The 23361-nt window shown below is 41.6% G+C and overlaps 1 protein-coding gene across 4 annotated transcripts in view; it reads right to left on the bottom strand.

The window, feature by feature from the left end:
- Window positions 1-23361, bottom strand: part of ARAP2 (ArfGAP with RhoGAP domain, ankyrin repeat and PH domain 2) — a 138981-nt gene that overhangs the window by 80131 nt on the left and 35489 nt on the right. For all 4 annotated transcript variants that reach the window (XR_013842132.1, XM_079989594.1, XM_079989593.1 and 1 more), the window contains 2 exons: window positions 21239-21359; window positions 16058-16236 (listed from right to left, as the gene is read on the bottom strand). Coding sequence is in view for 3 of the 4 variants with exons in the window: in XM_079989594.1 (XP_079845720.1) it covers window positions 16058-16236; window positions 21239-21359 (300 nt within the window). In the remaining variant the exon portion in view is untranslated. The remainder of the gene's footprint in view (window positions 1-16057; window positions 16237-21238; window positions 21360-23361) is intronic.

Here is a 23361-nt window from a genome sequence, read left to right as displayed (position 1 = left end):
GGGCAATATACCGACGCAATCAAACAATCCCCATTTACACAACAAGAGTGCAATTCCCTCTCAGCTGGGCTTCTCTAGAACAGGAGCTGAACACCATAATAATTAAATGGAGCTTATTCAGAATTTCACACCCTGGTGTCTAATGGACTCCAGCAATTGTGATCACATTACGTCCCTAGCTCTGTTCATTTATATTCGGATGTCTGAAGAGTCAATATCAATGACTGGCATTTGCTTAACAGCTAGCAATAATGAAAAGATTACAGAATCAAAGACCCATGAAAAGAGTCATTCCGTCCAGCCCTGTCATTTTGACAAACCGCAAGATGTTCATCCCACCGGGCATTCATGCTGGTTGTTTAGAACAACCTCAATCATGGTCATGATCTCTTCGGGTATGTCAGGGGGAAAGGGGAAATAAGCTCTCTGACTTTTTCATGGATAACCGCAACCAGTGCCGCAACAAATTTGTTTTATGTCTGAGCTGCATTTAGCCATTTCATTATTCCAGTCCCATCTCTCTTGGAAACAAACCTCTGTTTCATGTACAGAAGCATCAATAAATGTCCATAGGGCATTTCAGCTCCCTCCTTCCAGCAGCACCCTGGAAAATCACCCCAGGATTCAGGGGAAACGCAAGGGGATGGCAACAGAAGAGGAAATTTGCACCCTTTTCTCAGTGTTTCTGTAGAAAAGCTGTGTGTCCTGCTCCTCCTTGGATCCCTGGCAGACTCCAGGAGCCTTGCTCGTCTGTTTACCAATTAGCATTCCCTTAACAAAACTATTATATCTGTCTCATAGCAACATGAGTCATGAAATCAGTTCCTTCAAGCCTCATTTGCTTGGTTCCTCTGCATCAAAACTCCTCAAATTTCTCTTAATCATCTGCTAATGTTGTCCTCAAAAACAAGCCCAAGGTCTAAAATTGGACCAAACAGAATGGGACTTGCCACTTCTGAAAATGTATCAAACTCCATCGCTTCCCTTCCACTTGTCCTTCCTCCTCCCAGGATTGTAACCCTCAAAATGCATCTGGCTAAGCTGTCATTTTGATTATTCCATGCATCTCCTGTCTGGCCTCCATCCTTGTTGCTTCTCTAGTCGATCAAGTACACAGCTGCTAATGGCAAGTCCCTGTCCTCCTCTCCCCATTCACTTGCTCCCTGCTTCTTTTTCCTGCTGCCAATCAAATGGAGGCTTCTCACTCTCAAGAACCTCGTCAAATCCCCATTTCTATAACACCCTACTGCGGAGAGAGAAAGGGAGAGTTTTAAGATGGCAATGCTTTATTTTAAAAAAGAAACATTTGTCACTATTTGAACATTAAGAGAACTTTCTTAGTCAGCTTAATCAACAAGCATAAATTGAACAAAATCTTGTGGCACTTTAAAGAAGGGAACCTGTGGACCTTCAGAAGTTGTTGGAATCCATCTCCCATGAGCCCCAGCCAACACTCAAGAGATGTTGGGGCCACTGAAGTCCAACAACATATGGACTTCCGGTCGGCGCCAGCGTTTAATGGCGGTCCGAGCCTCGAGCTCCGAGGCAGGACTGCTTCGCTAGTTCGGGTCTTACCCGCTACGGCGAGCGGGGGACCCCTAAAATCACAGGCGCGGAGCCTGTGAACAAAGGAGATTCAGTGGGCACCTTTTGCGCCCCCCGGCACTGTGAAGGAGCCTTTTTAAAGGCTTCTGAGCGGCATCGGGGTAAGCGCAGTGCTGAGAGTCGTCACCCAGCTAGCGGAGTGAAGCCGCATCGCCATGAACGGAGAGCGCCGATTCCTTCCTGTAACTGGAAATTGACTACAACACCCGTGAGTAAGACTGGAAATTGATGGGACTCTAAAATAAGAAATTTGGCTGAAAACGGGAAAGGCATAAATTAAGGAAGTCTGCCTCCCCGGAGCTGCAGGAGAAACAAAGCAACGAAAAATCAAGCTGCATTTGAAGGGAACCTTTCTTTTATTTTTATTTTTAAGCTGTCAAACTGACATCGGACTAAATTTCCCCCCCGAAAGGCAGGAGAAGGGGGGAAGGGATTGGGACATTGTTAATCTGCCGGAAAACGATTGGGAAAATAAGACCTTCCACTGTCAACCCCCCCCCCCAGGACGGGCTGCCCAAACAAGACACCGGGACATGAACTGTCAAACTTTTTAAAGTGGGGGCTTGCTTGTAACAAAGTTACTGGACCTTAGATTTACCCTGTTGCATTTTGGTTACATAGAAGACAGAGACTTTTTGGTTTGGACTCTGGAAATTATTGGCTACTGTTATACTTTCTTGCTTCTTTGTCTTTTCTCCTTGCCATTTGGATACAATTGAATGCTCCCTCTAGAGGGTCTTAAGTGAAAGTGTTGCATTTGGAAAAGTCACAGTGGGATTTTCCATTTGGAAACTAACTCTGTGAAAACGACCTTGAGGATATGAGTGGCCCTACAGAAGAGATAGTAACAAGGCTTAAAGCAAAACAATCCCAGAAGAAAAGGGGCTCCATATCAGGAACTGCACCAGCTGCACAGGAAAAAACAGCAGCTTCTATGGATCCTATGACACAGGCACTTCTTAAAATAAATCAATCTCTGGAAGCACTGACAAAGCTATCGACAGAGAACTCCAAAAAATTAACAGAGTTGACAACAAGACTAGATGTTAATACAGCCAGTGTAAAGTCTAACACAGATTCTATAAATAGATTAATCCAGGAGAGCTCTGAAACACGAAAGATTGCAGAAAGTGCAAAAAATACGGCTGAGGAGACAAGGGAAAAGGTTGGGCCTATTATTAAAAAAGTGAATGAGCATGATGCAGCCCTCTCTTTATTGGAACTTCAGAGGAAAGAGAAGAATTTAAAACTTAGACTGGTTCCTGAAGGGGAAGGGGACAACCTTGTGGAATTCCTTACAGAGAACTTTATAGCTTTTTGGCAAGAGGAATGGGCGGAAGATGATGAATTTGAGATAACAACAGCCTTCCGGCTGGGCAGAAGGCAAGACAAGAAACCAAGGGATTGTCTAATTACACTGAGATCAAAAGAAGAAAGAGATAAAATATTGAACTTGCATTATCAAAAAGCACTGGTGATCCAAAACTGTCAAATACAGATTTTTAAGGACATTCCCAAATATATTTTAGAGGTGAGGACCTACTACAAAAGCCTAGCAGACCTGTTGAAGAAAAATACCATACCATTCAGATGGGAGTTTCCACAAGGACTATCCTTTAACTTTAAAGGAAGAAAGATTAAAATAAAAACAATTCAGGACAAAGAACAATTTCTGGAGAGATACCTGGAGGATTTGCAGAAAGGAACTGCAGAGGAGAAAGAACCACCTGATATAGCAAATCTATCATTTGGACTTTTACCACCACCATCGGAGGAAGAACAGAAGCTTGGAGCAGTTGGAGGAACAGCTACTTAAACACAAAATGTCTCTGCAACTTCTTAGTTGGAACTGCAATGGCTTGAACCTCCCTCGGAAAAGACGACAAGTTTTTCACATTTTGAAGAGAGAACAATTAGATATAATATGTTTGCAAGAAACCCATATTGCCAGGATACACAGGAAATTATTGATAAATAAGAGACTTGGTCAAGAATTTATCTCATCAGACAAAGTGAAGAAAAGAGGAGTGGTGATCTATGCAAAGGAAAAATTGGCCCCAAAATTGATATTTAAAGATGAACAAGGAAGATACCTGGCAATTGAAATACAAATTCAAGGAGAAAAGATTTTGATTGTTGGAGTATATGCCCCAAACGAGGGGAAGGCCGAATTCTTTAAGAAGTTGCATGAGACACTAGTTGATTTTATAGACTATAAAATCGTAATGATGGGAGATATGAATGGAGTTGTCTCAACAAACATGGATAAAGCACAGAGACAAGTGATCTCAAAAGAAGGGAGACTACCAAAGATCTTTTTTGAAATGACTGAAACTATGGACTTGATTGATATTTGGAGAACAAGGAATCCTCTAGAGAGAGAGGGAACTTTCTTCTCTGAGGCAAAAATGACATGGACAAGAATAGACCAAATTTGGATTTCTAGCAGTCTGGCGTCAAGAACAAAAAAAGTAGAAATATGTCCAAAAACTTGCTCCGACCATAATGCGGTGAAGATGGAGATGAAACTAACAACAACTGGATCCTTTAGATGGAGAATGAATGACACCCTATTTAAGGATGAAGAGATCCATAAGAAGGCCCTTAAAACATTAAAAGATTACTTTGAGATTAACAGGAAAACAGATGTGGAAAAGAGAATAATTTGGGATGCAAGCAAAGCCGTGATGAGAGGTTTCTTAATCCAACAGAACTCTATAAAGAGGAAGCAACAAAATGAGAGGAAGGAAAAGATCCTAGAAAAAATAAAAGAAGGAGAGAAGAAATTGAGGTCCAAACCAAAGTCCCATGAGATTTTGAGAGAAATAAAGTTTTATCAGATGCAGTACATGGAGCTCATGAACCAACAAATAGAATGGAAGATAAAGCAAATGAGACAAAGAACTTTCGAATCAGCGGACAAATGCGGGAAACTTCTGTCATGGCAATTGAAAAAAAGGCAGAAAATGAACACTGTAACAAGTCTAGAAATGGATGGAAAAATTATCCACAAACCTAATGAGATAAACAATTGTTTTCAAAGTTTTTTTAAGAAATTGTATGCACAAGGGCCAATTAATGAACAAGAAATAGAAGAATTCATCAGAAAATATGGCTTACCAAAAATTCCAGAGCAAAGTAAAAGGATCTTAAATGAGGAAATAACAGAACAAGAAATAGAGGGTGCCATCCAAAATATGAAATTGGGAAAATCACCAGGACCAGACGGCCTTACGGCTAAATACTACAAAATGCTGAAAGAATGGTTGATACAACCATTGAAGGAAGTTTGCAATGAAATTCTGAAGGGGAAAAAGGCACCTGAATCGTGGAAAGAGGCTTTCATCTCACTTATACCGAAGACAGAAACTGAAAAGAACCAGGTTAGAAACTACCGCCCTATATCTTTACTCAATGTGGATTACAAAATTTTTGCAGACATTTTGGCAAAAAGATTGAAAAGAGTGTTGATAGAGGAGATTCATAAGGACCAAACAGGCTTTCTCCCAGGGAGATATATGTCAGACAATGTGAGGAACATTATAGACATTTTAGAGTTGCTAGATGTTGACATTAACAGGAAAGCAGTTCTGATTTTTGTGGACGCGGAGAAAGCCTTTGACAATATCTGCTGGACTTTTATGAAAAAGAATCTCCAAGGGATGGGGGTAGGCCAAGGTTTTGAAAACGGTATAGGTGCAATATATTCCCAACAAAAGGCCAAGTTAATTGTAAACAATGTGGTTACAGAAGAAATACCCAAAGAAAAAGGTACACGGCAGGGATGCCCAATATCCCCTTTGCTTTTTATATCAGTCCTGGAGGTTTTGTTAAACATGATTAGAAAGGACCAGTTGGTTAAAGGAGTTCAGGTCGGAGTAAGACATTACAAGTTAAGAGCATTTGCAGATGACCTAGTATTGACCTTGCAACAGCTAGACACTAGTACTAAAAGAGTATTAGAACTGATTGAAATATTTGGTCGAGTAGCAGGTTTTAAATTGAACAAACAAAAAACGAAAGTGTTGGAAAAAAACTTAACAATGGAAGAAAGAGAGAGTTTTCAGAATGAAACAGGCCTGGAAATAACAAAAAGGGTAAAATACCTGGGGTTAAACTTAACATCCAAGAATGTGAATTTATTTAAGGATAATTATGAAAAAAGTTGGGCAGAGGTAAAGAAGGATCTAGAAATATGGTCAAGGTTGAAACTTTCCTTGTTAGGCCGAATTGCTACTATTAAGATGAATGTATTGCCTAGAATGCTGTTTTTATTCCAGACGTTGCAGATTTTGGACAAGATGGATTGTTTCAAGAAGTGGCAGAAAGACATATCAAAATTTGTCTGGCAGGGCAAAAAGCCCAGAATTAAATTTAAGATTTTAACTGATGTAAAGGATAGAGGGGGGTTTGCCCTGCCGGACTTAAGACTTTATTATGAATCGGCAGCTTTCTGCTGGTTGAAACACTGGCTACTTCTTGAGAACACTGACATTTTGGACCTCGAAGGGTACGACAATAGCTTTGGTTGGCATGCATACTTATGGTATGACAAGGCAAAGGTATACAAAAGTTTTAAAAACCATATTGTGAGGAAAGCATTGTATAATGTTTGGATTAGATATAAAGATCTGCTGGAAAGTAAAACCCCTAGGTGGGTGTCACCAATGGAAGCTAGGGAAGTAAAAAAGCTTAATATGGACTCTATATGGCCAAAATATCATGAAATTTTAGAATATGATGGTGAAAGGGTGAAACTTCAGAGTTATGAGAAACTAAAGTCTAAGGTTCGAGATTGGTTGCATTACCATCAGATAAATGAGACATTTAAACAGGACAGAAAAATAGGATTTCAGAAAGAGAGGTCAAAACTAGAAACAGAACTGTTGGAAACCAATACTAAGAACTTATCAAAAATGTATAACTTGCTGTTGAAATGGAATACACAGGATGAAACGGTGAAATCAGCAAATGATTAAATGGGCACAAGATATTGGTCATGATATTATGTTTGCTGACTGGGAACAGTTATGGACCACCGGTATCAAATTTACTGCATGTAATGCTTTAAAAGAAAATATTATGAAACTGATCTATCGGTGGTACATGACCCCAGTCAAGCTTGCAAAAATTTACCATTTGCCTAATAATAAGTGTTGGAAATGTAATGAGACTGAAGGCACTTTCTACCACCTTTGGTGGACCTGCCCAAAGGTTAAAGCTTTCTGGGAAATGATCTATAATGAAATTAAGAAGGTCCTTAAGTGGACTTTTCCTAAGAAACCAGAGGCTTTCCTCTTGGGCATGGTTGGCCAAGTGGTGTTAAGGAAGGACAGGAATTTTTTTATGTATGCCACTACAGCAGCAAGAATTCTACTGGCAAAGTATTGGAAGACGCAAGAACTACCTACTCTGGAAGAATGGCAAACAAAGGTGATTGACTTTATGGGACTGGCCGAGATGACGGGCAGAATCCGTGACCAGGGGAAAGAGACAGTGGAAGAGGACTGGAAGAAATTTAAAATATATCTTAAAAATAATTGTAAAATTGAGGAATGTTAAGATGTCAGGGGGTAAGAGGTAAAGAATTGCAGCAGTAATCAAAAAAACTAAAGGAATCTTTATGAAAGGGAATTAAGATAATGGACCTAAGGGTTGCTAAAGAACTATTAAACAAGGATGCAGGGATGGGGAGGTATGGGGAAGTCAAAAGAAAGAAGGGTATGAAATGATGAGATCGAAATTATACTGTTTTGTATTGTTTTTGTTATCTATCTGAAAAATGAATAAAAATTATTAAAAAAAAAAAATGAAGTCCAACAACATATGCAGGGCCATCCATAGGTTCCTCATCCCACAAATCAATTGTGACATATGGCTTTATGGGTCAGAGCCCACCTAAGTAGTGGCCAAAAACAAGAAAGTTACACTTGGCATAGTATTACGAGGCATTACTTTTTAGCATGAGAACCCTTTAACAACACCGTGGACATGTTCGCAAATCCTCAGTAAATAGTAAAAGCCAAACTAAAAATCTCAGTGAAATGTTAGGCCTATATGGGAAAACATAGTCACTTAGGTAAGTCAGTCCCATGTTGTTCAGGGCTTTATATGTCAGCAACATCACCTTGAACTTGACCCAGTAGCAAGTTGGCAGCCAGTGCAATGCTTTAAGCAGCAGTATCACATGTTCGTGGTTGTATGATCCAATCAGCGGCCACGCAACTGGGTTCTGCACCACCATTCTGGATCAACACCAAAGAAAGCCCCCCATGAGCAGCTTGTTGTAATCCAGTCTTGAGGTTGGCAATGCCCAAGTCACAGTGGAAAGCCTTTCCTGGTCTAGGAAAGGCTGTATCTGGTGCAGCAGGTGAAAAGGCTGCTTGCCACTGGGGCCATTGGGGTCTTCAGTGACAAGGATGGAACATGGATCACCCCCGGAGTACATACTTCATCCTTTGGAAGGAGTGCAGCCCCATCCAGAAAAGACAGTCTGCCTAACTCCCAGGCCCAGGAATCACCCGTCCACAAGACCTCCTTCTTGTCAGAATTAGGTTTCACATTACTGACCCTTGTCCAAGTCACCACTGAATCCAGGAACTCATCCAAGACCACACCCAAGTCAAACATAACTGAGAAACAGAGCTAGGTGTCAGCATGCAAATGAACAAGTGCTCCAAATCTCTTGGTGCCTGTTCACTGACCCCATAATAACATGCCTAATATGATTTTTCAAGCACAGAACCTTTTTAAAAAATTAAAGCCTATATTTTAAACCCTTATGCTAATTAGTAATTAACCTAGTACTGATTATCTCCAAATCTGGAAGAGCTGTGTACAGCTATTAACCAAATGAAAAACAACAAAGCCAGCGGACCTGATGGGATACCTGCCAAAGTCTTCAAAGTGGGCGGAATTGAACTTGCACAACCACTTCACAAGCTCATCGGAAAAAATCCAGGAGAGAGAGGAGATCCCAGTAGACTTTAGGGATGCAAAAATTATCAATCTCTTTTTTCTTTCTTTTTTTAAGGTGACTGTAAACTACCAAGACATCTCTTTATTAGCTGCAGGCAGAAAAATTCTTACAAGGATCTTAGCAAACCATCTCCTAACAATATCCGAGGCTACCCTTCCTGAATCCCAAAATGGTTTTCGACCTTCTAGGGGGACAGTGGACATGATTTTCACCACTCAACAGCTTCAGGAAAAATGCCGAGAGCAAAACCAATCCCTGTATATGCCCTGTAATGCCCTGTGGAATGTCCTTCTGCAAATTGGCTGCCCAGATAAATCTTTGAACATCCTTCGGCTCCTCCATATTACAGCAACAATCGTGGATAACAATGGATCTCAATATGAATCATTCACAGTGGAATCAGGTGTTAAACAGAGTTGTGTTATTGCCGCAATGCTATCTATTATTTTCATCGCCATGATCCTACACTTTGTCGAAGAGAAACTCCCCACTGGAGTAGAAATAATATACTGAACAGATGGAAAGCTCTTCAATCTGAGCAGGCTGAAAGCAAAGAGTTAGATTACCATAACTTCCATCATAGAGTTTCAGTATGCTGGAGTGTGTGCACACTCAGAGGCTGCCCTTCAAACCATCCTAAATATCTTCGCAGAAGCTTACAAAAAGCTTGGCCTATCGCTCAACATCCAAAAAACCAAAGTGCTGCACCAACAAGCACAAAACAACCCCTCTGCAATGCCACATATCCAACTCAATGGTGTAACATTGGAAAGTGTCAATCACTTTTCCTACCTGGGCAGTTATCTTTCCACAAGGGCTGACATGGATGCTGAAATCCAGCATCGCCTGAGTTCTGCAAGTGCAGCTTTCTCCCGACTGAAGTGCAGAGTGTTTAAGGACTGGGACATTCGCAGGGAAACCAAAATGCTTGGTTACAAAGCTATCGTGCTACCAACCTTACTGTATGCTTGTGAAACATGGACCACTTTTAAATGCCATCTCCAACTCCTTGAAAGATTCCATCAATGGTGTCTCCAAAAAAAATTACAAATCACTTGGGAAGTCCAGCGAACAAATGTCAGTGTACTGGAAGAAGCAAAGATCACCAGTGTTGAAGTGATGATTCTTCAACATCAACATAGTTGGATTGGTCATGTTGTTCAGATTATCATCGGATTGGTCATGTTGGATTGGTCATGTTGTTCGGATTATCATCTTCCAAAGCAACTACTCTATTCTGAACTTAAAAATGGAAAGTGTAATGCTGGTGGTCAACAAAAGAGGTTTAACAGCCTTTACCAAAGGTGTCATGGACTTTGAAGACGCTTGAACTCAGGACGAAAGAGAGAAACGTGCTAAGAGGAAGGCACGTTTGACAAACCCTCACCGTGATCAACTCCTGCCCGGAAACCTATGTCCCCACTGTGGAAGGACGTGTGGATCCAGAATTGGCCTTCACAGTCACTTACAGATTCACTGTTAAGATTGTGTTCATGGGAGACAATCTTACTCAGCTATGAGTGATCGCCAAAGAAGAAGATTTCTGATGTTGACAGTTTTTAAGTGCAGGTATTATCAGAACAGCTAAGAGTGGGAAAACGCACACACAGGATATTATGTGTTCCTAACACATTGAGAATATATGGGTCAGTTTGTTCTGCCTGAAATAATTGGTCAAAGTGACTTCCCAGGGGAGGTAAGTGTCCTCTTGAAAAGTAAGCAACACCCTCACCTACTCAGCTGTGACAAGCACTCCAGGCCTTGTGGGGCTTCCTTGCTGTGGGAATTAATGGCTATATATATCCAGGCCATGCTTTTGAAGAGACTTGGAAGGGACCTTAAAGCTAGGACAGTGCCCTCTGCAAACTGCCTCCACTCAGAGGAAAGTCAGTTAGGTCATGCTGGCAGTGAAAATTTGGTCTAAGGGGACTCCAAGTTATTTTGTCATTTTAGCCTATGTGCTTCCACTTGGCATTTTCTTCTTCTTTTAAAGAGGAATTCATCTCGGTTTGATGGAAAATTTTCATTTAGGGCAGTACTACCAGAATAGGGTGTGCACCCAAATCCCCCCACTATTGTCATGTTTACTACTGAAGAAAAAGACTAGTCCCCATCCACAAAGCTAAATATTGGTTTGTCATGAATGTTATATACGGCTTAACTCCAGAGGAGTGTACTCACATCTGAATCCCAAAATCAACAGTTAGGCAACACCTGCATTAGGAACAACTAAAAGGGCACAAGATTTTGAAAAGAAACTGAGTTCTCCCAAAAATCTCTGTCAGGCTTGATGTTTTGCAAAGCAGTGAGGAAAGGGGAGGCATCAAAAGAAAAATAAATTGGTCTGATTGATAGCCATAAGGTTACAAATCTAGATTCAGTCACAAGATAGAGATTGCATGAATTCCTATGGGTGTTGCAGTTTTGTTATACATAGGATTCAGAGAAAAAGAGCGATGGGTGATCCCCGTTTTTGCAAGCAAATTTCAGAGGTTCTTTATTATTATTATTATTATTAATTTATTTTTAAAAATTTAGTTTACAAAATTACATGCATTGTCTCTTTTTCAGATTGTGTTTTCTACAGATCTATTACATTTGTTGTGAGACATTCGTGTTATATGCGGTATAAGATTCGGAAGAAAAAGAGTGGGGGGAGGTTCTTTGCTAGGCTCTCCCACAGCTAGCGGAGCGCTGCGCGAAGCCCAAAGCTTGGGCGTGCTGAGCTCAGTGCGCCCCAGGCTTCTGGGTGCCGGCAAACTCTCCGCTAGCCGTGGGAGAGCTGCGTCTCCTACGGCTAGCGGATAGCTTCCTGAAGCCTGGAGAGCGAGAGGGGTCAGTGCGCACCGATCCCCCTCACTCTCCAGGCTTCAGCGAAAGCCTGCATTCACCTCATAGGACGCACACACATTTCCCCTTCATTTTTGGAGGGGGAAAAGTGTGTCCTATAGGGCGAAAAATACGGTAGGTTTGGCTGCAAATGAAGATTAGACGTTTCTGACCTTAGCTTACGAGGAGGAGAAAAAGGCAGGGGGAAAGCTTGAGAGTTCAGTGTTTTGTAGTACATGTGAATAGCCTTGAACACAGATTGTATACCTTTGTTCATGTAATATAGCATGAGGAGGTAAAAGTGGCTTTTATTTGCCCCTGATTGGGAAGAGGATCCAAAATAATGGTGCTTCCTTTGGACAACACAGAATAAAGGGTAAATTGCTCTGTGATTTTTTAGATTCTCTTTCCTTGCTATGGCATCAGTGAGATAATTTTCATTTATCTCTTATAGACTAAATGTGGCTAAAATCAAAACCTCTTTAATGCCGTTTGATATATATTTAAGTTACATAAGCATTTTCAATACATTCATGTGATTTTACTTGCATCAACTCATTTACCTTCAGAGCTTGATATGAAATAACCTTGCTTCCTTCTATGCTAAGCATGGAGGGGTTACAGTCATGTGGTCCATTTGCTTTATCATTTATGTTTATGAAAACCTATGTTTCAAATCCTGCATCTGGCCTGCTCACACAGATAAGAACTTCACTAAGCATTGCAATATAAAAATTATTTTAATGTACATATATCATTTTAATAGAGCATTTTACTTTCTTTTCTTATTTAATATGGCCTGTTGTTTTTGTGTCAGTTCCATTTTTAGCTCTGAAAAGCGACTAATATATTCATAAGGTACTTAACAGACTGTCTTCAGATTAGAAATCTCTCTGTGTCGGAAGATTTTACCCTATCAAAAACTTTGAAGTTTGAAATTTACCTCAGACATGAAGTTGCACTATCAATAAACTTCGGAATGGACATGAGATTATGTTTAGCTTCATACTTTTTTTTTTGAAAAATGCTGCAATATACTTTTGGACTTTTACCTATCAAATTTAAAAGCCATCAGTATATCAACTTGACCTCTTCTGCTTTCAAACACTGTTATTAGTCTAGACAGATGTCTTAACACTACCATTAAAATAAACCTATGGGAGACACCATGGGAATAGTTCCCAAATAGATGAGGTTTTCAGCACTCTCACAACACTCCGTATACTTGCCCAAGTATCAATCAACAGAATATACTACCTCTTTCTAGGAGAAAAAATAAATAAAAATGCTAGATGCCTCTAATGGCATCTAAGATATATTCCAGGGATGGGAATCTTTGGTTCTATGTTGTATGGATACAACTCCAATCATCCCTGGCTATGGGCCATGCTAGCTGGGGCTGATGGGAGTTTAGAGACGAAGGAGGAGGAGGAAGAGGAGGAGGAGGAGAAATGTTTCTATTTCCAAACTGATGAGATGTTGATGAACTCCATTCTCCCTCTCCAACAGGGGCAATGGTCAGGGATAATGGAAGTTGCATCCCAGCATCAAAGAGAGGTCACAGGATCCCCATCCCTGCCTCAGAAATTGGCCAAGGAAGCATTTGGCCAATATTTAAGAAGAAGAAGAAGAGTTTGGATTTGATATCCCGCCTTTCACTCCCTTTAAGGAGTCTCAAAGCGGCTAACATTCTCCTTTCCCTTCCTCCCCCACAACAAACACTCTGTGAGGTGAGTGGGGCTGAGAGACTTCAAAGAAGTGTGACTGGCCCAAGGTCACCCAGCAGCTGCATGTGGAGGAGCGGAGACGCGAACCCGGTTCCCCAGATTACGAGACTACCGCTCTTAACCACTACACCACACTGGCTCTCATACATTTAGTGATGTATGGAAAGCAAAAAAAAATCAGAGAACAGGCTAGGATGATGCTTACTAAGTTACCAACTCCTCTTATGTGAATCTGCTCTTTTGTGGGTGCCTGAGTTCTGAGGCAAAGTTGACAGCAGCGCATGAGAGGGCTTTCTCTGTTGCAACGCCCCTTATTGAGGAACTCCTTGTCACAATAGGTTAAATTCCTCTTTATGTGTGTTACAGCAGAAAATATTGAACATTTTCCTTCTTAAATCAAGCTTTGGATTCAGTTGCTGCTTACCATAGTAACTGAGAGCACTGGGAGTGTTGCTCTTTGTGGCCTTTTTTCTATGCTGCTGTTTTTAGTCTGATAATCTGTCTTTTAATGCCTGTTTTAAAAATGAGCCATTTCAAGGTACACCTTTGTGGAGGGGAACAGCGGGACATTGATTTAAGTACAGTGGTACCTCTGGTTATGAACTTAATTCGTTCCGGAGGTCAGTTTTTAACCTGAAACCGTTCTTAACCTGAGGTACTCCTTCAGCTAAAGGGGCCTCCCACTGCTGCTGCACGATTTCTGTTCTCATCCTGAGGTAAATTCTTAACCCGAGGTACTACTTCCGAGTTAGCGGAGTCTGTAACCCGAAGTGTTTGTAACCCAAGGTGTTTGTAACCTGAGGTACCACTGCAACAAATAAATAAATAAATAAATAAATAAAGGCCTCACTCATAATGCTATCAGTGGGAAGAAAACAGTGTTAAAAACGCCCTTACTGAATGTACCCCACCTAACAGCTGTATGCCATTACTTTAGGACTGCGAAGGCTACATTATACCATGTCAGACCAATAGTGTCTATGATGACTGGGAGGGATTCTCCAGGGTCTTGGGCTGTGATCTTCCCTAACCTCTCTGTATGGGGTTTTTTCCTTGGGCATGCTGGAGATTGAACCTACGACCTTCTGTGTTCAAAGCATATGCTCTGCTACAAAGCTGAGTGCCTTCCTCCAGATATATATAGTGGGTGGTCCTGTGGTCTAAACCATTGAGCCTCTTGGGCTTGCTGATCAGAAGGTTGGCAGTTCAAATCCCCGTGACGGGTTGAGCTCCCATTGCTCTGTCCCAGCTCCTGCCAACCTAGCAGTTCGAAAGCACGCCAGTGCGGCAGGAAGGTAAACGGCATTTCGATATGCCCTGGTTTCCGTCTTGGTGTTTCCAGAAGTGGTTTAGTCCTGCTGGCCACATGTCTGTGGACAAACGCCGACTCCCTCAGCCTGAAAGCGAGATGAGCGCCACAACCCCATAGTCGCCTTTGACTGGACTTAACCGTCCAGGGGTCCTTTACCTTTATACATTGAGATTTATATATACACACAACACTTCTAATATTTCAGTTGCATTTGAATTCTTATCTCCTTCATTCATCAAAAATACATTGATGGAAACCTTTCCTGGCCTTATCAGAATTATCCTCATTCTAAGGTGTGGTGGTGTTGCAGGCTGGAGGCCCCTCGCCCTGGCCCTCCCCAGCAAGAACTGCCTAGCTGGTAGAATTCCTGGCTGGAAGGCCACACAGTCCTCCCAATGGCCAGGGAAGTTTGAATTCTGCCCAAGTGCTGAATTGGCCAATGGCAGGCAAGCATAGGGGCGGGAACCTGGGAGAGGGGTGGACCTGACTGGGCTTGAGGGCTTCATTCAGGTCCACTCATCCTGTATTTAAACCTCTTCTGCTGGCACGCAGTTCTTTGCCAGATTATCATAGTTTCACATATGGAGTAGCAGAGAGGAACCAGAGACCAAATTGCAAACATGCGCTGGATTATAGAGAAAGCTAGAGAGTTCCAGAAAGACATCTACTTCTGCTTCATTGACTATGCAAAAGCCTTTGACTGTGTCGACCACAGCAAACTATGGCAAGTTCTTAAAGAAATAGGAGTGCCTGATCACCTCATCCATCTCCTGAGAAATCTCTATGTGGGACAAGAAGCTACAGTTAGAACTGGATGCGGAACAACTGATTGGTTCAAAATTGGGAAAGGAGTACGGCAAGGCTGTATATTGTCTCCCTGCTTATTTAACTTATATGCAGAATTGATCATGCAAAAGGCTGGGCTGGATGAATCCCAAGCTGGAATTGCCGGAAGAAATATCAACAGCCTCAGATATGCAGATGACACAACCTTGATGGCAGAAAGTGAGGAGGAATTTAATAACTTTTTAATGAGGGTGAAAGAGGAGAGCACAAATATGGTCTGAAGCTCAGCATCAAAAAAAACAAACGAAGATCATGGCCACTGGTCCCATCACCTCCTGGCAAACAGAAGGGGAAGAAATGGAGGCAGTGAGAGATTTTACTTTCTTGGACTCCCTGGAAAAGACCCTGATGTTGGAAAGATGGAGGGCACAAGGAGAAGGGGATGACAGAGGACGAGATGGTTGGATAGTGTTCTCGAAGCTACCAGCATGAGTTTGACCAAACTGTGGGAGGCAGTGGAAGACAGAAGTGCCTGGCATGCTCTGGTCCATAGGGTCACGAAGAGTAGGACACGACTAAACGACTAAACAACAACAACAAAATCAGATGAAAATCCATGGCTGCAGGTGAAATTTAATGCAGGGCCTGTTCACCCGCAAACCATGTTTTCTCATAAGAAGCACAATGCCACTGTCATTCTGCATATGCTTCATACCTGTAAAGTTTGAGAAATACTATACAGCATTTTCATCTGGAGCACTAATACGATTACTGATTACAATTCAGGTTGGGGGAAAAAAGAAAAGCCAGACATTTTACCTGATCATTTTTGCAGATCCACACATTGTTTCCTTGCAGCAAGGTGAAGATTTTGGCTTTGTATCCTTTCAGTTCCAGATACCCGCTTTTCTCAGGAGGAACAGCGGTTCTCACTCGAGAGATTTCAGGTTGTGACTGCATAGCTCTGAGTATTGTAGCAATCCAGTCATTTCTTTCATCTAAAAAAATAAAAGGCAAGAAAATGGCTCAAAAACTACTCATTGCAAGCAACTATTCAACACGATTTTAATGCTGAATTTTAAAAATGTTTTGCTTATGACTTTGTTTCACAACACTGACATAAGCTTTGGGGACACAATGTTGAAAGGCAGGACATTAATCTGGAAATAAGGTGGAAAAATGAACTTGAAACTCAAGTAATCCTGCAGATGTATTGTGTCCTTTGAACTAGGCGTGTGAGACACAATTCATTCCATAATATACTGGTATGTCGCAATAAATGCCACTTAGATGAGTAAGTATCTCCTCTCCTGAAATATCTTTTCATAGTAGTGGTCTGCTTGTGTGACCAACACAATGTCAGAGGGGAAGATTTATGAATAAGGACTTTGTCTTCCATGAATAGAGCCATATTGTGTGTGTGTTTTTCTCCTAATCACAGGAGATATGCGCTTCTGAGTCCCCTTTCTCCATGTTTCTATTGTCCATATCAATAGAGCACTTTCGCAGTTGCAATTTTCATAGACCATCTGGTTGTAGCAAAGAAGGATAGGGCAATAAGGTCTGCATTGACTCCAGCTACAAAAGCTGAGGCTGCTGAAGAGGCCAGAGATCCGTCTTGGCTGTCTCTTAGTGCAGACTCAGGTCATCAGTCCTGAGCTTCCACAGCCACCACTGGCAGGATCGACAGCAACAGCAGCCTATGATAATATTTTAATATCTTGCTAATGATGCTGTTTTAAATGTACACTCTTTATTAGACTTCACTTAGTAATGTTTTCTTCTGAAACATTTAAGATAAAAAATTAACTTTGCTGAGTTAAATGTGCATTCTGTGGCCGACTGCCCTCTTTTTAATGTTTTACGTTGAAATCTTTAGTATAATACTTTACTTTCCCATTAATTATGCTGCTTTGAATGTATACTTTATATTTGACTTTCTTCACTGATGTTTTATTCTAGATAGCTTAATTTGATGTTTTCATGTAGGTTGTAAACCACTTTGATATCTTTTCTTAAGTATAAAGCAGTGTAGAAATTAAATGAAGAAGAGGAAGGAGGAGGAGGAGGAGGAGGAGAGAAGAAGAAGAAGAAGAAGAAGAAGAAGAAGAAGAAGAAGAAGAAGAAGAAGAAGAAGAAGCTTTAACAGATTTGTGGGTACTATAATAAACATTAACCAATTGTGCTTCTTTGGTTTTAATGGCATATTTATCTATAAATCTTTTGGCTTAAATGGCTATAAACACTAATGAAATTATGTCCACCTTTAACAAACAAACAAACAATTCCACTGTGGCCACTTTTTGACAAAAGTTTATATGAGTGCCAGCACATATTAGCTACTTTGAGCAGCAAAACAAAAAAAAGAACAACAAACACTAACTGCAACTATCATTGCAAAAAGGCCATAGCACACAACACATCTTAATGAGGAAGACAGACAACACTCCAATTCTATAGCTAACTTAATGGGGAAAGGAAAAATTCTGCATGCATCCAATCAACGAGAAGAAAGGCCTTCTGGAAAAGCTAGGCTTATACTTGACAATGGAAGTCCTCAGCCAGGGACCAGGCAAACTCAAAAGGGAGGCATTCAGTAATGTTGGGTTGTAAGATTGCCTTCTCCCCCAGTGGCACTGCCAGGTATCCGTAGCCTGGAAACTTCCATGAGAAGACTTCTTGAAAGAAAAGGTTGGAAAAAAAGAAAACAAATAGTCCCTTCCTCATTGCCTGCCTGGTCAGCCATCAAGTTTCCTTTCTCCAACTCACCAGGCAAACCACTACAGCAGCAATTCTCATCGAGGAGAGAGCATGCTTGTTTTCTCCTCCTGGAGGGTAGGACTCGGACCAATGGCTTCAAGTTGCACGAAAGGGGATTCCAACTAAAAATTCAGAAAAACTTTCTGACTGTAAGAGCTGTCAAGCAGTGGAACAGACTCCCACAAGAGATGGTGGACTCTCCTTCCTTGAAGGTTTTTAAGAAGAGGTTGGATGGTCATCTGCCATGGATGCTTTAGCTGAGATTCCTGTGTTGCAGGGACTTGGGACTATATGATCCCTGGGGTCCCTTCCAGCTCTAAGATTCTATGATTCATAGGGCCTTTGTGCACTTCTATAAACATAAAGGTAAAGGTAAAGGGACCCCTGACCGCTAGGTCCAGTCATGACCAACTCATCTCACTCTATAGGCCAAGGGAGCCGGCATTTGTCCACAGACAGCTTCCAGGTCATGTGGCCAGCATGACTAAGCCGCTTCTGGCGAACCAGAGCAGCACACGGAAACGCCGTTTACCTTCCCACCGGAGCGGTACCTATTTATCTACTTGCACTTTGATGTGCTTTCGAACAGCTAGGTTGGCAGGGGCAGGGACCGAGCAACGGGAGCTCACCCTGTTGTGGGGATTCGAACCACTGACCTTCTGATCAGCAAGTCCTAGGCTCTGTGGTTTAACCCACAGCGCCACCCACGTCCCTGAGTGTTATAAACATAGCAAAGCCCCAATCAGTCACACCCAGCCTCCTCAGTTCTCTGGACCCAAGTGGCACTCCAGTACGCTGACCTTACATGTTATTTCCATGAATGAATTCACATCCAAGTAGTGCTTAGGTTAACGGCTCCTCCATTTTCCTGTGTGATTCACCTTTTGCCAGGAGAATGTTCAAGAGGTAACTAGCTGTAATGTTTCAACTCTTGTTCCCCTCTTAATACTCTATGGCCATCGGATTTCGCGCACACACATTCCATAAATAATTCAACCTGTACAATCATCTTCCATATTGATTCTGCATCACACAAGCAAAAGGTTAATAAATGAACAGAGAAGAAATTGGTCAGCGCTCCTTTGCTGAGCTTAAGCCCTGCTTTCGGTATCTTAAAAAAAAGTGGCTGGAAACACTGCCAAAAAATGACAATGTATTATTTGTATTTATCTATCTATATGTGTGTAAGTCACAAGAAACCTAAACCACATTTTCTTCAATCTTCACACCCGAGCCATCAACTTCATATTGCTCTTTGTCAGTTCTGTACTGAACGGTGACTCACACCAGATGGCAGAAAGCACAGCTTTTAAGGGGTGTTAATACGTGCTAAAAAAGGTCCCAAGAAACTAAAACCATTTCATAAAAAGTCTTGAAAGTGCTACTTTACTTTTCTATCGTGACTATACACTAGAGTTTTGCACATTGTTAGTCCTCTCATGTATATTTTTCCTTGTTCCTCGTTCTTATTATGCAGTCAAAAATTATTATTCAGACTTTACATGACCAGAGATGATTATTTGCACTATCCAGACTCTCCTCTTCCCAGCCCTGGAGGAGCCAGTGACTATAAAATAAGGCAAGGACCCTTTACCAGCCAACCAGCTCCTATGGAGAGACAAGGCTTGTTTCTCTATAGATCCAGTGAACATATACAGTGGTACCTTGGTTCTCAAACGCCTTGGTTCTCAAATGCCTTGGTTCTCAAACGCCTTGGTTCCCAAACACAGAAAACCCAGAAGTAAGTGTTCCGGTTTTCGAACGTTTTTCAGAAGCTGGACATCTGATGTGGCTGTTGGCGATTGTTTCCAGGGCACCTGCATCAATCAGAAGCCGCCCCTTGGTTTTCAAACATTTCAGAAGTCAAACGGATTTCCGGAACAGGTTAAGTTCGAGAATCAAGGTACCACTGTATTTGGCGCTTTTGATTTTGCTATTTATTTTGCGTTTTGTTGTTGTTGTTTTTTTGAGGCTTTTTCAGTTAATTTGTGGGGTTTTTTTTTACTGTGTGGAACCCAGTTCAGCTACTGATTGATTATGTGTCTGTGGAAATGGATAAAAGCCCCCTGCCCATCCAAACAATGACTATCATCAGTGCAGGTAAGAATTATTATTTTTATCATTTACAATACTGTCTTATTTATTTTATAGTACAGTACATTGATTCTTGCTTTCATTTTAAAATTGCTGTTTTAGGGGTTGTTTTTAAAAGTCTTGAACGGATTAATCCATTTTGCATTACTTTCTATGGGAAAGTGGGCCTTGGTTTCGGAATGGACTTCCAGAACGGATTAAGTTTGAGAACCAAGATACCACTGATCTAAGCTCTTGCAGAGACCACAACTTGGATAACTGCCTCAGCATAACTCTGTGAACTGTCCAAGGTCCTGAAAGTGCTCCTGACTCAGAGGACCCATTTGACCTCTTGGCTACTGCCAACTTTGACCTCTCACAGAAAAGGACAGTGAACAGACAGGAAGGTGTACTACCAAAAGGGTTTGGGGGCTCTGGGACTTGGCAATGGGCCTCTTGCTGAGGCCTGGGCCTTAGCAGATGTCCAACGACAAGCCCTAACACTGTTTTTATCATCTTCATTTCCCTTGCTTTGTAACATGTTATCAAGGGAGATGAGGAGGAGATGTAAAGCTGCTGTTTTCAGTTACAGCCACATGTTTCAGGTAGCGCCTAGTTATTGCAATATTATGCAAACCATTGCAGTACAGCACTTACTAAAGGATCATCTGAGTTCACCAGTATTCCTATGGTCTTCATCCAACCCAAGTTAGAATGTTGACGGCTGTCAAATTTATAAAAATGTCTTAAAGTAACTGTTGGGCTATGGGGAAATCCCTCAAAGACAGAGGCCAATTGTACAGTAGCTGTATATTAGATCCAGACATTATCTGTTGGGACTCATAAGACAAGCTACTCAAGGGCTTGGTGACAAATTGCATGTGTTTTTTCCTGAAAGGTACAAAACTCAATATGACCAGAACCTCTTGAGTTCATTACAGGAATAAATGTTAGACTTATAGAGAGCAAAGATCTCAAACACATCACTAAGGAAATAACTGCTCCCATTTTGTTCTGGACTTCAAATAAAGTTGTAATCCTTGAACTGGAATAAAAGCTTCTTAAGAAATATCATCCACAAAATATTCAATCCAGCACATGGAACACTTGGAACCCAGCAGAAAAACAGAATGAACCAGCTATGGCCCTTAAATACATCCATCTTACCTTCCTTTTCAGCCCTGAAGACAAATACCCTGTGTGCTGTAACAACTTCAAGTTTGTTGTCCCCATGGGCTCTGACTGTAGACATAGCAGAGAGGAGGATTATTCCCTTAGAGTACACTTCCTGTATCAAATGCAATAAAAAGAGTCTATGAAGGTACAAGTTAGTCTCACTTGAAAAGCCCTATTTGAACTAATAGCACCAATGGCAAAGTGTAATTTTGATACGGCCTGCAAAAAGGAGAGTCTCCAATCACAAGCAGCCTAGCCCCCTTCAGGGTGTTGCTCATGTGCTGTACCTACACATGAGTAGGCCACACCAACAGGTTCCACCAGCTGATGTCATCACATACAGCGTAAATGTCTGCAGAGAGGGAATCTTTGCGTACAGAGGGACACAAACTAAGTCTCCCTACTTGGAGATGTTCACACTCTATGTATGGATGCCAGGGGTTTGGGCTAGTTGACCTTGCCCCATTCCCTACTCATTCATGCTACAATGTGCATGGAACACTTTTGAAGGGCCTTTTCAACAGTGGCTCCGGCCTAGTGGAACGCTTTGTCTCATGAGACCAGGGGCCTGCAGGATCTGATTTCTTTCTGCAGGGCCTGTAAGACAGAGTTGTTCCGTCTGGCCTTTGGCTTGGAGCCAATTTGATTCCCTCCCCCTCTTTTTTTTCCCTTTCTCCTCCTGTGATGAGGCTGCATTTTAATATTTTAATGTTTCAATATTTTAATGTTGTATTTTAATCTTGTTTTTAAGTTGTATTCATTCAACTTGTTTTTATTATTGCTTGTTAGCCTCCCTGAGCCCGGCCTTGGCTGGGGAGGGCAGGGTATAAATAAAAATTATTATTATTATATTGCTTTAAAGGTCCGAAAAATGTTGTACAGCAGAAGAGATGAGCTCAAAGTGCAGTAGAAAAATTGCAGCAGAATGGCTGTTTTGTCTTACAGTGAAAGTAGTTGCATGAGCAGCTTGAACTCAGCATTTCCTACCAGCAATAACAACAACCGCTATGTATGTGGGGGTTATTGTACACTACATGTACTTTGTTATTTTTCTCAAGGTAAAACTTGTTGTCATACATGAAGCATCATTGCTATGTATTTCACCATAGTGGACTAGCTTGATTATAAAATTTCTGGCAGCTCTCCTTCCAGAAATTATGTACTGGTGTCTGCAGGCATCTACTGTCTGAATTTGGTACTGCTGCTGCATTACAGTCACAGTGAAAATATCCAGCACAGGTGTGTGTAAGCTACTGAGGATTCCACAATCTCTCCCCTTCCCAGTTTTTAAATGCATCCTTTAATCAAAATTTTAAACAATTGCCACACACACACACACACACACACACACACACACACTTAAAATCACATCAGTGTCTCAACTGCTACAGAACAATGCTTTCAACTAGTCTTTAAAATGAAACCATAAGAGAGGTTCCTTTTCCAACATGTGAACAAAGAATGAGACTGTTACAATTATTAGTAGGGCATAAAATCCTACAGCCCGGGATTGTATTTTAGTGCTGTTTTCACAGTATTTTTCTTAACCATGTGTGTGATTTTGCAATTGTAAGCTAGTATCTGGAGTCTCCTCAAGTGGATGGGTATAAATGTTATAAACGAACAAAAAACGTAGGTTTATGGGGCTGCCACCCACTATGGCAGAGGTGGGGAACCTCAAGCCCAAGAGCAAAGTCCCTCAAGTCCAGACCTCTCTAGTCAGTCCTCTAAACTTCCCCCAGCCCTGATCCTTGACTTGCTTGAGTGCTTTGGCTGAAAAATGCCCTTGAACTCTGATAGTGCTTCTTGCTTGCACAGGCAAAGGCAGGTGTGTGTAGAAGCCTCTGTCCTTTGCGTGGCTGGAGTATGGCCTAGTCTACTGAAGTTGAAAGTCATCTCTTTGGCTGCATCCACTTTGGCCAGTGCTCACACACCACTGGAATACAGCTGCTGCAAAGCTGCCCATTATGAAGTGCATCCCTTGGGCTGAAAAAGGTCTCCCAACGCTGTGTTATGGTAACTGCTTCTTTTGTCCTTCAATGCATATTTAGCAGAAGTGGAAGGTGTGCAACATTCCCCTAAGTTTGTACAACCAGTAAGCTGCGACTAAGTAC

The sequence above is a fragment of the Podarcis cretensis genome (genome assembly GCF_951804945.1).
Source record: "Podarcis cretensis genome assembly, chromosome: 9".
Taxonomy (NCBI): domain Eukaryota; kingdom Metazoa; phylum Chordata; class Lepidosauria; order Squamata; family Lacertidae; genus Podarcis; species Podarcis cretensis.
Note: the sequence above shows the minus strand (reverse complement) of the source record. Positions and strands in the feature narration are given on the sequence as shown.